General features: G+C 31.8%; 1 protein-coding gene across 1 annotated transcript; it reads right to left on the bottom strand.

The window, feature by feature from the left end:
• Positions 1-6,068: 6,068 nt before the first annotated feature.
• Positions 6,069-12,686, bottom strand: LOC147804045 (uncharacterized). Its single transcript, XM_087151396.1, has 5 exons — positions 12,632-12,686; positions 10,937-11,131; positions 7,664-9,727; positions 7,352-7,468; positions 6,069-7,156 (listed from the first exon to the last, which is right to left on the bottom strand). Exons 1-5 carry the CDS (start codon positions 12,684-12,686, stop codon positions 6,069-6,071), a joined length of 3,519 nt encoding a protein of 1,172 aa, XP_087007522.1.
• Positions 12,687-14,834: the final 2,148 nt, after the last annotated feature.

The raw sequence follows: 14,834 nt of genomic DNA, 5'->3' as shown, positions 1-14,834 counted from the left end.
CACTGCATCAAAGTCGGTCGAGTAATTCTTATTCATCTGGTATGTCAATAAATGTATTTGAGTTAATTGCATTATACGAGATGGTTGAGTGTCCGTACATACAAAAGTATTCGTATACATACAAACATAATACACACCCTTACGTACATAAATGAAGCAAGCGTTTCTGTTACATTTATTATCAATGCAACTTAGCAATCTTATTCCTTTTCAGAGTTATACTGCATCAAAGTCGGTCGAGTAATTCTTATTCATCTGGTATGTCAATAAATGTATTTGAGTTAATTGCATTATACGAGATGGTTGAGTGTCCGTACATACAAAAGTATTCGTATACATACAAACATAATACACACCCTTACGTACATAAATGAAGCAAGCGTTTCTGTTACATTTATTATCAACGCAACTTAGCAATCTTATTCCTTTTCAGAGTTACACTGCATCAAAGTCGGTCGAGTAATTCTTATTCATCTGGTATGTCAATAAATGTATTTGAGTTAATTGCATTATACGAGATGGTTGAGTGTCCGTACATACAAAAGTATTCGTATACATACAAACATAATACACACCCTTACGTACATAAATGAAGCAAGCGTTTTTGTTACATTTATTATCAATGCAACTTAGCAATCTTATTCCTTTTCAGAGTTATACTGCATCAAAGTCGGTCGAGTAATTCTTATTCATCTGGTATGTCAATAAATGTATTTGAGTTAATTGCATTATACGAGATGGTTGAGTGTCCGTACATACAAAAGTATTCGTATACATACAAACATAATACACACCCTTACGTACATAAATGAAGCAAGCGTTTCTGTTACATTTATTATCAACGCAACTTAGCAATCTTATTCCTTTTCAGAGTTACACTGCATCAAAGTCAGTCGAGTAATTCTTATTCATCTGGTATGTCAATAAATGTATTTGAGTTAATTGCATTATACGAGATGGTTGAGTGTCCGTACATACAAAAGTATTCGTATACATACAAACATAATACACACCCTTACGTACATAAATGAAGCAAGCGTTTCTGTTACATTTATTATCAATGCAACTTAGCAATCTTATTCCTTTTCAGAGTTATACTGCATCAAAGTCGGTCGAGTAATTCTTATTCATCTGGTATGTCAATAAATGTATTTGAGTTAATTGCATTATACGAGATGGTTGAGTGTCCGTACATACAAAAGTATTCGTATACATACAAACATAATACACACCCTTACGTACATAAATGAAGCAAGCGTTTCTGTTACATTTATTATCAACGCAACTTAGCAATCTTATTCCTTTTCAGAGTTACACTGCATCAAAGTCAGTCGAGTAATTCTTATTCATCTGGTATGTCAATAAATGTATTTGAGTTAATTGCATTATACGAGATGGTTGAGTGTCCGTACATACAAAAGTATTCGTATACATACAAACATAATACACACCCTTACGTACATAAATGAAGCAAGCGTTTCTGTTACATTTATTATCAATGCAACTTAGCAATCTTATTCCTTTTCAGAGTTATACTGCATCAAAGTCGGTCGAGTAATTCTTATTCATCTGGTATGTCAATAAATGTATTTGAGTTAATTGCATTATACGAGATGGTTGAGTGTCCGTACATACAAAAGTATTCGTATACATACAAACATAATACACACCCTTACGTACATAAATGAAGCAAGCGTTTCTGTTACATTTATTATCAACGCAACTTAGCAATCTTATTCCTTTTCAGAGTTACACTGCATCAAAGTCGGTCGAGTAATTCTTATTCATCTGGTATGTCAATAAATGTATTTGAGTTAATTGCATTATACGAGATGGTTGAGTGTCCGTACATACAAAAGTATTCGTATACATACAAACATAATACACACCCTTACGTACATAAATGAAGCAAGCGTTTCTGTTACATTTATTATCAACGCAACTTAGCAATCTTATTCCTTTTCAGAGTTACACTGCATCAAAGTCAGTCGAGTAATTCTTATTCATCTGGTATGTCAATAAATGTATTTGAGTTAATTGCATTATACGAGATGGTTGAGTGTCCGTACATACAAAAGTATTCGTATACATACAAACATAATACACACCCTTACGTACATAAATGAAGCAAGCGTTTCTGTTACATTTATTATCAATGCAACTTAGCAATCTTATTCCTTTTCAGAGTTACACTGCATCAAAGTCGGTCGAGTAATTCTTATTCATCTGGTATGTCAATAAATGTATTTGAGTTAATTGCATTATACGAGATGGTTGAGTGTCCGTACATACAAAAGTATTCGTATACATACAAACATAATACACACCCTTACGTACATAAATGAAGCAAGCGTTTCTGTTACATTTATTATCAATGCAACTTAGCAATCTTATTCCTTTTCAGAGTTATACTGCATCAAAGTCGGTCGAGTAATTCTTATTCATCTGGTATGTCAATAAATGTATTTGAGTTAATTGCATTATACGAGATGGTTGAGTGTCCGTACATACAAAAGTATTCGTATACATACAAACATAATACACACCCTTACGTACATAAATGAAGCAAGCGTTTCTGTTACATTTATTATCAATGCAACTTAGCAATCTTATTCCTTTTCAGAGTTACACTGCATCAAAGTCGGTCGAGTAATTCTTATTCATCTGGTATGTCAATAAATGTATTTGAGTTAATTGCATTATACGAGATGGTTGAGTGTCCGTACATACAAAAGTATTCGTATACATACAAACATAATACACACCCTTACGTACATAAATGAAGCAAGCGTTTCTGTTACATTTATTATCAATGCAACTTAGCAATCTTATTCCTTTTCAGAGTTATACTGCATCAAAGTCGGTCGAGTAATTCTTATTCATCTGGTATGTCAATAAATGTATTTGAGTTAATTGCATTATACGAGATGGTTGAGTGTCCGTACATACAAAAGTATTCGTATACATACAAACATAATACACACCCTTACGTACATAAATGAAGCAAGCGTTTCTGTTACATTTATTATCAACGCAACTTAGCAATCTTATTCCTTTTCAGAGTTACACTGCATCAAAGTCGGTCGAGTAATTCTTATTCATCTGGTAAGTCAATAAATGTATTTGAGTTAATTGCATTATACGAGATGGTTGAGTGTCCGTACATACAAAAGTATTCGTATACATACAAACATAATACACACCCTTACGTACATAAATGAAGCAAGCGTTTCTGTTACATTTATTATCAATGCAACTTAGCAATCTTATTCCTTTTCAGAGTTATACTGCATCAAAGTCGGTCGAGTAATTCTTATTCATCTGGTATGTCAATAAATGTATTTGAGTTAATTGCATTATACGAGATGGTTGAGTGTCCGTACATACAAAAGTATTCGTATACATACAAACATAATACACACCCTTACGTACATAAATGAAGCAAGCGTTTCTGTTACATTTATTATCAACGCAACTTAGCAATCTTATTCCTTTTCAGAGTTACACTGCATCAAAGTCAGTCGAGTAATTCTTATTCATCTGGTATGTCAATAAATGTATTTGAGTTAATTGCATTATACGAGATGGTTGAGCGTCCGTACATACAAAAGTATTCGTATACATACAAACATAATACACACCCTTACGTACATAAATGAAGCAAGCGTTTCTGTTACATTTATTATCAACGCAACTTAGCAATCTTATTCCTTTTCAGAGTTACACTGCATCAAAGTCAGTCGAGTAATTCTTATTCATCTGGTATGTCAATAAATGTATTTGAGTTAATTGCATTATACGAGATGGTTGAGTGTCCGTACATACAAAAGTATTCGTATACATACAAACATAATACACACCCTTACGTACATAAATGAAGCAAGCGTTTCTGTTACATTTATTATCAATGCAACTTAGCAATCTTATTCCTTTTCAGAGTTACACTGCATCAAAGTCAGTCGAGTAATTCTTATTCATCTGGTATGTCAATAAATGTATTTGAGTTAATTGCATTATACGAGATGGTTGAGTGTCCGTACATACAAAAGTATTCGTATACATACAAACATAATACACACCCTTACGTACATAAATGAAGCAAGCGTTTCTGTTACATTTATTATCAACGCAACTTAGCAAACTTATTCCTTTTCAGAGTTACACTGCATCAAAGTCAGTCGAGTAATTCTTATTCATCTGGTATGTCAATAAATGTATTTGAGTTAATTGCATTATACGAGATGGTTGAGTGTCCGTACATACAAAATATTCGTATACATACAAACATAATACACACCCTTACGTACATAAATGAAGCAAGCGTTTCTGTTACATTTATTATCAACGCAACTTAGCAATCTTATTCCTTTTCAGAGTTACACTGCATCAAAGTCAGTCGAGTAATTCTTATTCATCTGGTATGTCAATAAATGTATTTGAGTTAATTGCATTATACGAGATGGTTGAGTGTCCGTACATACAAAAGTATTCGTATACATACAAACATAATACACACCCTTACGTACATAAATGAAGCAAGCGTTTCTGTTACATTTATTATCAACGCAACTTAGCAATCTTATTCCTTTTCAGAGTTACACTGCATCAAAGTCAGTCGAGTAATTCTTATTCATCTGGTATGTCAATAAATGTATTTGAGTTAATTGCATTATACGAGATGGTTGAGTGTCCGTACATACAAAAGTATTCGTATACATACAAACATAATACACACCCTTACGTACATAAATGAAGCAAGCGTTTCTGTTACATTTATTATCAATGCAACTTAGCAATCTTATTCCTTTTCAGAGTTACACTGCATCAAAGTCAGTCGAGTAATTCTTATTCATCTGGTATGTCAATAAATGTATTTGAGTTAATTGCATTATACGAGATGGTTGAGTGTCCGTACATACAAAAGTATTCGTATACATACAAACATAATACACACCCTTACGTACATAAATGAAGCAAGCGTTTCTGTTACATTTATTATCAACGCAACTTAGCAATCTTATTCCTTTTCAGAGTTACACTGCATCAAAGTCAGTCGAGTAATTCTTATTCATCTGGTATGTCAATAAATGTATTTGAGTTAATTGCATTATACGAGATGGTTGAGTGTCCGTACATACAAAAGTATTCGTATACATACAAACATAATACACACCCTTACGTACATAAATGAAGCAAGCGTTTCTGTTACATTTATTATCAACGCAACTTAGCAATCTTATTCCTTTTCAGAGTTACACTGCATCAAAGTCGGTCGAGTAATTCTTATTCATCTGGTATGTCAATAAATGTATTTGAGTTAATTGCATTATACGAGATGGTTGAGTGTCCGTACATACAAAAGTATTCGTATACATACAAACATAATACACACCCTTACGTACATAAATGAAGCAAGCGTTTCTGTTACATTTATTATCAATGCAACTTAGCAATCTTATTCCTTTTCAGAGTTATACTGCATCAAAGTCGGTCGAGTAATTCTTATTCATCTGGTATGTCAATAAATGTATTTGAGTTAATTGCATTATACGAGATGGTTGAGTGTCCGTACATACAAAAGTATTCGTATACATACAAACATAATACACACCCTTACGTACATAAATGAAGCAAGCGTTTCTGTTACATTTATTATCAACGCAACTTAGCAATCTTATTCCTTTTCAGAGTTACACTGCATCAAAGTCAGTCGAGTAATTCTTATTCATCTGGTATGTTGAACAATATTCGATCAGAAAAACTTTTTAGCTGGTTCTTTTTTTTGTTTTTTACCACAATAAAGGACACACGACTTGCTCTTCCTCCATCTTTTTTATTTCTCTTTCACTTAATACACATGACTCTTCCCAGCGCCATCTCTTGATCTTTTTTTAATTAATTTGGCGCGGGAACATACTCCCGACCTTGAAACCTTAAGGGTTTCAAACTAAATAAATGATAACATATAGAATCAATATATATAGAATACAAAATAAGCAATATATGGAAAACATTTAAATTCAACAATATTCACACAATCAAGTAAATTAGTAAAGTATAACAAAATTTTAATTATCATTGATAGGCAATAGACAAATATCACGAGCATTTCTTTTCAACAAATTGCCATTGGCCAACCTTATATTGACAACTCGTACCTTTTCATCCTTACCGAAAATAATTTCCGATATTCTTCCAGTCAACCATTTGGTACTAGGCATACTTTCGTCTTTAATCAAAACTAATGAACCTACTTTAACATTGTTTTTAGGAAACATCCACTTACCCCGTTGTTGCAAATGGGATAGATAATCTCGTTTCCAGAGCTTCCAAATTTGTTGACTGTATTTAGTAATTTTTTTCCATTTAGAAAGTTTATTTTCAGGAATGTCAACAATCTGAGGCTCAACAATGGAAGTTAAGGGGCGGCCTATTAAAAAATGTCCGGGGGACAAAGTTTCAAGATTATCAAACTCGGAGGACAACGGAGTAAGTGGTCTTGAATTAAGAACACTTTCTATTTCCACAATTATTGTAACGAACTCTTCAAGAGTTAAATGAGAATTTCCGACTACACGTTTTAAATGATGCTTAAAGGATTTTACACCCGATTCCCAAATTCCTCCGAAATTTGGTGATTTCGGAGGTATAAATTTAAACTCAATTTCTTGACTGGAAAGAAATTTTGCTAAGATCTCATCAGGATACTTAACCATTCTATGTAGTTTTTTAAGTTCTACACTAGCACCAACGAAATTTTTTGCATTGTCACTAAACAATTTAGAGCATTTGCCACGACGACCAAAAAAACGTTTTAAACATGCAATAAATGTTTCAGATGTAAGATCTGTTACGAATTCTAAATGAATGGCTTTAGTGCTCAGGCATATAAATATACACACGTATACTTTATTTAATTGTCCCTTACGTTGGTTTTTAAACTTTACATAGAACGGACCACAGAAATCGGTCCCCACATTCATAAAGGGAAAACTAGGGGTTACTCTTTCTTTTGGTAAATCTGCCATAATTTGATTCTCCAATACAGGTTTACTTTTATAACAAACAAGACATTCATGTACAATTTTTCTGCAAATGTTACGCCCATTCATTATCCAAAATTTTTGTCTTAAAAGATATAACAATGTATTAGAACCTACGTGTAAATAGATTAAATGATAATATCTTACAATAATCGAAGTAAGTGGGTGTTTATCTTGCAATACTATGGGATGTTTTTTATTCATACTTAAGTTAGAATTTTTTAATCTTCCACCCACTTTCAAAATAAAGTTATTATCCAAGAAACAATTTAAGGATCTCACCTTACTATTATTTGGAACACTCTTACCTTCTTTGAGATTTTTTATTTCCTGCATAAAATGTTCCTGTTGAACAATTTGAAGAACTTTTACCTCTGCTTTCCTTAGTTCTTCATGCGTAAGGTGTCCGATAACCCTATTATTACCTTTTACATTATTAATGAATCTAAGAATATAACACATAATACGAATAATAGTTATAAAATTATTACTAAGTTTGAGAATATCATCAATAATGGAATCATGATTAAGACAAGTAAAATTAAATAGAAAATCGTCAATGTCATTATTTTTCTTTAGTTCGTCTGAAATGTCATCGATTGAAACTGGCATCAGATCACCATTTGTTGTAAGATCAGTTTTGTCTCTCAAAAACTGAGGGCCATTCCACCACACATCGTTGCCAAGAAGAAATTCAGCAGAAGTACCCCTAGTCACAAAGTCTGCTGGATTGTTCTTGCCAGCACAATGCGACCAAGAATTGGTGTCAGTCAGTTTTTGTATCTCCGTAACTCTATTAGCTACGAAAGATTTCCATTTTTTACAGGATCCTTTAATCCAGTATAAAGCTATTTTTGAATCGGTGTACAAAAAAACATTGGGTAGTCGTTTTTGATCTACAATTTGTTTTACTTTGTTAGTCAATCGGGCTAACAATAAGGCACCGAGAAGCTCCAATCTCGGTAAAGTCATTTTTTTTAAGGGCGCAACACGGCATTTAGATGCAAGCAATTTTACTTCTATGGCATTTTCCTTTAAAAATCTAATATAAATTGACGCGCCATAAGCTTTTGCACTCGCGTCGCAAAATCCATGTATCTCCAGTGTTGCGTTTTCATTATCAGTGCAAGAGTTCGGCACATATCGAGGAACCTTCGCATTTTTTAAAACAGGAATCTCAGAACACCACTGAACCCACTGCTCTTTGATGTTAAGTGGAAGTTCGTCGTCCCACGATATACCTTTTGACCACAATTCCTGCATTAAACACTTTATTCTTAACGTATATGGAACTAACAACCCTAGCGGATCGTATATTTTCCCTATCATTCTCATGAGCGATCGCTTAGTATTTTCTTGAAAGGGTATATCTGATATGTTCGGCATATCCAAAATGAAGTTATCGTCCTCTATGTTCCACGTCATCCCTAAAACTTTAGTTGGATGTGTTTCTATGTTGTTTGGATCACTTTGAAAACCTTCATTTTTCCACAGTTGCCTCAAAATGTCGCTGTTAGTCTTCCATTTTCGCAATACCATGCTAGCCTTTTCCATGATACTTAGAGATTCTTTAGAAACAGTTAGAGCTTCTTCCAAACTGTCCGCTCCCGAAATGAAATCATCTACGTAAAAGGATCGACGCAAACAGTCTGTAGTAAGGGGATACATGTCTTGAAATATCTTCAGGTGTTTCCTTATTGTCGCAGAAAGAAGAAACGGGCTGCTTGTTACACCGAAGAGCACTCGGCTGAATCTATAAGTTTGAAGAATTCCATCTTCCTTCCACAGGAATCTTACAGCGTCTCTATCTTTTTCAGAAAGTGATACCTGTAGGAAAGCTTTCTCAATATCGGCGATAAAAGCGATTTTGTTCAACCTGAAGCTTATTAATATATCGAAAATCTTGGAATTAAGATTTTCTCCAACCCACAGACAGTCATTCAGGCTTAAACTTTTGAAATCCTTACTCGAACTCGCATCAAAAACTATGCGCAATTTTGTAGTCTGACTTTCCTCTCTGACAACCGGCTGATGTGGTAAATAATAGACAGCTCTATCGTTAGGTTTAGTTGCTTCAGTAACTTTTTCAATAATGTTCTGATTTTTATATTCAAGCAAAGTGTTCGAATATTCTAAGTGGAGATCAGAATCTCTTTGAAATCTTTTCATAAGTGAATTTAATCTTTTTTCCGCAACTTTAAAATTATCATTGAGCTCTCTCCAATCTCTTTTCCAAGGTAACTCTACCTCATACCGGTTATTTTTATACCGCACAGTTTTTTCAAAGGTTTCTAAGGATTGCTCTAACTCATTAAACCCAGGATCGTCCTTAATCCCTATTGATTCAAGTTCCCAAAATTTTTTAATATCGCTTTCTAAATCATTACAATCGTAAATTAGTCCACAATGAGTCTTTTGCGGATTCTCACATGCAGACTTTGAAACTGTACCTGTGGCTATATAGCCAAAGACAGAATTTTGTAATTTTAAATTCGTATCGGGAATTTCAATTTGTCCGAATTTTAATATTTCATAGAAAATCTCAGCTCCTAATAAAACATCGATCTTTCCAGGTTGGTAGAATTGGGGATCCGCTAAATTTACATTTTCGGGAATGCAGTTAATTGGAAATGCAATACGATTAGTTGGGATAGCATCTGATATGCTAGATACGCATAAAAACTCTAATGAAAAATTGAAACCAAATCCATTAGAAATTACTGCGTTTATTTTAGATTTTACATTTATTCTAGCATTACTTAAACCCGAAACCGTAAAAGAAACCTTTTCCTTTTTTATGCCCAATAAATCTGCCAACTCAGTTCTAATAAAACATGACATACTCCCTTGATCTAATAAAGCTCGAACCTTTATTAATTCTCCACAACAATTTATTATGAATAAATTAGCGGTCGAAAGAAAAACAATTTTTTCATGATTCATTCTCTGCACAGATGTGGCAGAAAATGTGTTTTGATTATTCGAAGAATTGAAACTATCTGCATTTGGATTAAGTTTCGACGGCGCCAACATTTCCTGGGAGTTCGGAATCGAAAATGAATCACCAGTTGTTTTGACTTCATTATCGTTTTGTTTATAATTTTCTAAATGAAGCATCACGGAATGTTTTTTATGGCATTTTTGACAGCGATAATTAGATGAGCAATTTTTTACTGAATGCCGTTTTAAGCAATTAAAACAAAGATTGTTCTTTCTTACAAATTCGTATCTTTCATGCACGGAAAGAGAAATAAATTCGGGACATTTATATAATCCGTGCAATTCCTCTCGATTACATTTAATGCATCTTAAATTATTATTTTTCTCGTTTGTTGAAACCATACTCATAATTTTATTTTGCGAATTACGGTTTAATTTCCCTTCTTTCATTTTACTATTTTGAAGCGTTCTAGCTTGACCTTGTAGAAAGGAAAGTAATTGACTTAGTGTACCGAATTCGTCCGAATTCTTTAATTCTTTTTCCCACCAGTAACGAAGCGACTTATCAAATTTTTCAACAATTATGAAAACTATCATTGTTTCTGATAAATTTTCCACTTTATTTTCTAACACATCTAGCGATCTAACGCACTCGTTTGTTATGTCTATTGAATTCAAAATCGAACTAGCTGTTTCAGTGATATTCGGTTGATTCACAAGTTTTTTAATAATAGCATTTAATAGCTCACGTTTATTCGAATATCTTTCTTCTAATAATTTCCACGCGATATCGAAATTTGCGTCCGAAATGGAAATTGAATTTATTACCCTTATTGCTTCATCTTTACAACTACCTTTAAGATATTGCAATTTCATAGCGTTAGAAATGGATTTGTTTTCAATTACACTAGCTTTAAATATATCTTTGAACATTATCCAATTTTCGATTTTACCATTAAAGGTTGGAATCGAAAGTGTTGGTAATTTTATATCATTAATGCTACCGCTTATTACAGGTGTAGTTAAATTCAAAGATTCACCCTTGATTTCGGACAGTTGACGGTTAATCATTATTTTTAATTCATCGATAGAATCATCAATATTATCTTTTTCTTCCATATAACCATCTAACTCGTCCGAACTACAAGCTTCAAAAATTCCATTAAACACTAATTTTAAATCATTTGAAATTTCATTAGTTTTAGTTTCAAAAAGTTTTAATTGTATACTATCAACACTTTTTAACGTGGACGCAACTTTATCTTTATGCCGCGTTAAAGCGGATTTCAAAACTTTTTTTCTTATTTTTAATACGCCCATTTTAAAATATGCAATTAAACTTTATAACAACAAATTCACCTAACTAATTATTTCAAATAAAGATTGGAAAGAGCTCACCGGGATTCCCCTCCAGCTCGACGGACCATCTGAACAATATTCGATCAGAAAAACTTTTTAGCTGGTTCTTTTTTTTGTTTTTTACCACAATAAAGGACACACGACTTGCTCTTCCTCCATCTTTTTTATTTCTCTTTCACTTAATACACATGACTCTTCCCAGCGCCATCTCTTGATCTTTTTTTAATTAATTTGGCGCGGGAACATATGTCAATAAATGTATTTGAGTTAATTGCATTATACGAGATGGTTGAGTGTCCGTACATACAAAAGTATTCGTATACATACAAACATAATACACACCCTTACGTACATAAATGAAGCAAGCGTTTCTGTTACATTTATTATCAACGCAACTTAGCAATCTTATTCCTTTTCAGAGTTACACTGCATCAAAGTCGGTCGAGTAATTCTTATTCATCTGGTATGTCAATAAATGTATTTGAGTTAATTGCATTATACGAGATGGTTGAGTGTCCGTACATACAAAAGTATTCGTATACATACAAACATAATACACATCCTTACATACATAAATGAAGCAAACTGAACGGCATGCGTTTCTGTTACATTTATTACCACTGTAACTTAACAGTTTTATTTATTTTCCGAGTTATCATTTGCAGGAGTAATGCTCATTATTTTGCACATAATTATTTTGTTTTTAAAATGATTGTCATTTTTCAATGTCCTAATTTTGCGAAAGCCTTTATTTGCAATTATTTAATTTCCAGAAATTAATGAGTGTATTCTGCATTTGCGGTATACTATGTTCTTAGTATAATTCTTTTTTTTTTTTTTTAAATACTTATGCCATATTTTTACTGCTATTATTTTATGTTTTTAAAACAGGCTAAAATTATTCACTCATGCGTACTAAATAGAGCAGTAAAGAAAAAAGTTTTATTAAAATAAATTTTTTAAATTTTTTTTATTTTATTATTTTTTTTTGAACTATCAGACATTACATCGTCATCTATGACTTTGCTTTGACTGACTCTAAAAAAAAATTGTAGTTGAGATGTTTTTTAAATCTAATTGGTTTTCCAAAATCTTATTATTCCATGGGTCAGAGAACTTGATAAATCGATGACAGGCGACATCTCTTTTTATTATACGGCAATCAAATTTAGAGTATTCAAGATCTTTAAAAAATTTCGTTCCCTAGATATATTTGCATCATGTTGCCAAAATTTATGTAACAATTTCTGTATTCTCTATTATATTCTTCCACTGAACTCTTATTTTACTAACATTCAACAAGTAATTGGCTTTATTTATAAAATAATCCAGTTGTAAATCCATAATGGACGAGGCACAAAAGCTCTCATTTATATTTTAAAACTACTTTTAAAAAAAAACCGTAATTTCGTCTAAGAAAATAATGTTCCACACAAACATATAGTTCCACATAAAACATAGTTTCTCAAAAAAATATAACCTCCTAAGAAAAAAATTTAATTTCCCTTGCATAATTTTTAAAATCTCTAAAACGTTGCATTTTGGTAATAAATAGATAATATTTATTATATAATATATTTTTAATAGTATGTAATATGATGGTAAAATTTGTAATTCTAAACATGAAAATTATTAAATGATTTCTTAATATAAATAACGAACAATTATAATTTTAATTTTCAATTTAAACTTTAATCCAATAATATTTTAACTGGTGACAGCAATTATTTTTTATTTACATTTCAATGTAAACGAACTCCAGACCCATATTTTCGCGATGTGACAATCGTTTTATTTCATTAAATTTCGAATATTTTTACATATGTATGTGTGTTATTCCGACAAATACAAAATTTTATTTTTATATTATAACCGTCATTGAAAAGCTGACTCAATTCTGAATTTACGACTATCAAAGTAAAACTTTATTACCTTGTAATTTCGAACCCAACCCAGGAGACAAGGGAACTCCTGGATCAATCATTGGGAAGAACTAACCTTCGTGGAGGACTTTTATTAGAAATAACCCTCATTTGCGCTACCATGGAGATAAACTGTGGTCGGTGTGAACCGGGAGAAGAAGTCGTATCAACCATCCACCGTTGGGATTCGAACCAAGGTCATCTCATTGGGGGCGATCACTTCATAGCATGATCCACCACAGCTCTTGACAGGGTGTTTTGTAATGTTCACAAGAAATATAAGTTTACTTTTAGATTATTAAAAGATTATTAGGCTGTCAAAATTTTCTGTATAGTAAAAAATCGTTACCACTGCCGCCGCTGTTTTGAGAGTTCAACTTAATGTTGTATTTTGTTTTGCTTCACAAAAAACTATTAGGCTTAAAATTAAAAAGGTGTGTAGAAAAATGCACAAAAATATGATATAATTAAAAATTTTCCATTCGATAATCAGTTTGAGAATTATTAACTAGTTAACTTTTCGTAAAAAAAAAATACCATGACGGCCGCTCTACAAGCCACAGAATTGTAATTACAGAGTTGAACATTGACGTACTGAAAGAGTCATATTTTTTTATGAACTCAACACCAGTTTTTTAATCGTTCTAATTTTTTCGAAAGTATTTCTTTTTTTAAGAGCTTTTATAGTAAAATTTTTTCCTTCCTCTTTTTGGTTTAAATATTGATTTGAAAATTGATTTGAAAATTTTTTTTCTTCTCGAGAGCTATTATTTTATAAAGCTGTCGCTAAGATTGTTTTCAAAAGTAACAAAAGAAAGAGACATTTGATGAGATGTCCCTAGATAAAAATCTTATCGCTTAGTGACAAAAACACTTCCTTATTTTCTTACTTAAATTGTTATAGCTTTCATTAACGAGTAAAGTTTCTTCTTATCGACTTTTTTTTAAGTCAAGCAACTTTTTTTTTTTTTTTTTTTTTTTTTTAATGGCGGGAACTTGGGTCTACAATTTGTATTTCGTAGGTTAAAATTTTTGTGATTTTTTTTCAAAGCCAGTTTAATGTTTTCTTCGAGTAACATAATTATATAATGTTCTTATGTAAAACTGAAATAATTGTATATTTTGTTAAGAAAATGTTCTTTGTTTTTGTAGAAAGTATTAGCATTTAAGAAAAAAAAAAGCAATGGTCGAAGAGAAACAATTAAAGAGATAGGTAAGAGGGGTGATTAGGGAGCTGAATCTTCCGGTATATAAATAACAATTTTAAAATTCAATTAGACCTATAAAATCTTGTGTTTTCTCGATTAATTTTTAAGTAGCTGAAAATCATTCAATAATTTTAAAATATTTTATGTAACTCCGTGATCTATGATACATTCTTTAAGTTCATCAAATTTTAATAAATTAGATAGATCCAAGAACGTGTTATACTTATATATAGGAAACATTTTCCTCATCAGGTAATAATAATTATATAATAATAATGATGATAACAATAACAACAATATCAATTTGAACACTCAAGAGCCAAGTTGATATCTTTTCCTTAATTAATTATTGCGTTGCTGAA

Source organism: Parasteatoda tepidariorum, chromosome 9 (genome assembly GCF_982258835.1).
Source record: "Parasteatoda tepidariorum strain Cologne lab strain chromosome 9, Ptep-v5.0, whole genome shotgun sequence".
NCBI classification, from domain to species: domain Eukaryota; kingdom Metazoa; phylum Arthropoda; class Arachnida; order Araneae; family Theridiidae; genus Parasteatoda; species Parasteatoda tepidariorum.
This window is presented reverse-complemented; position numbering and strand designations above follow the sequence as displayed.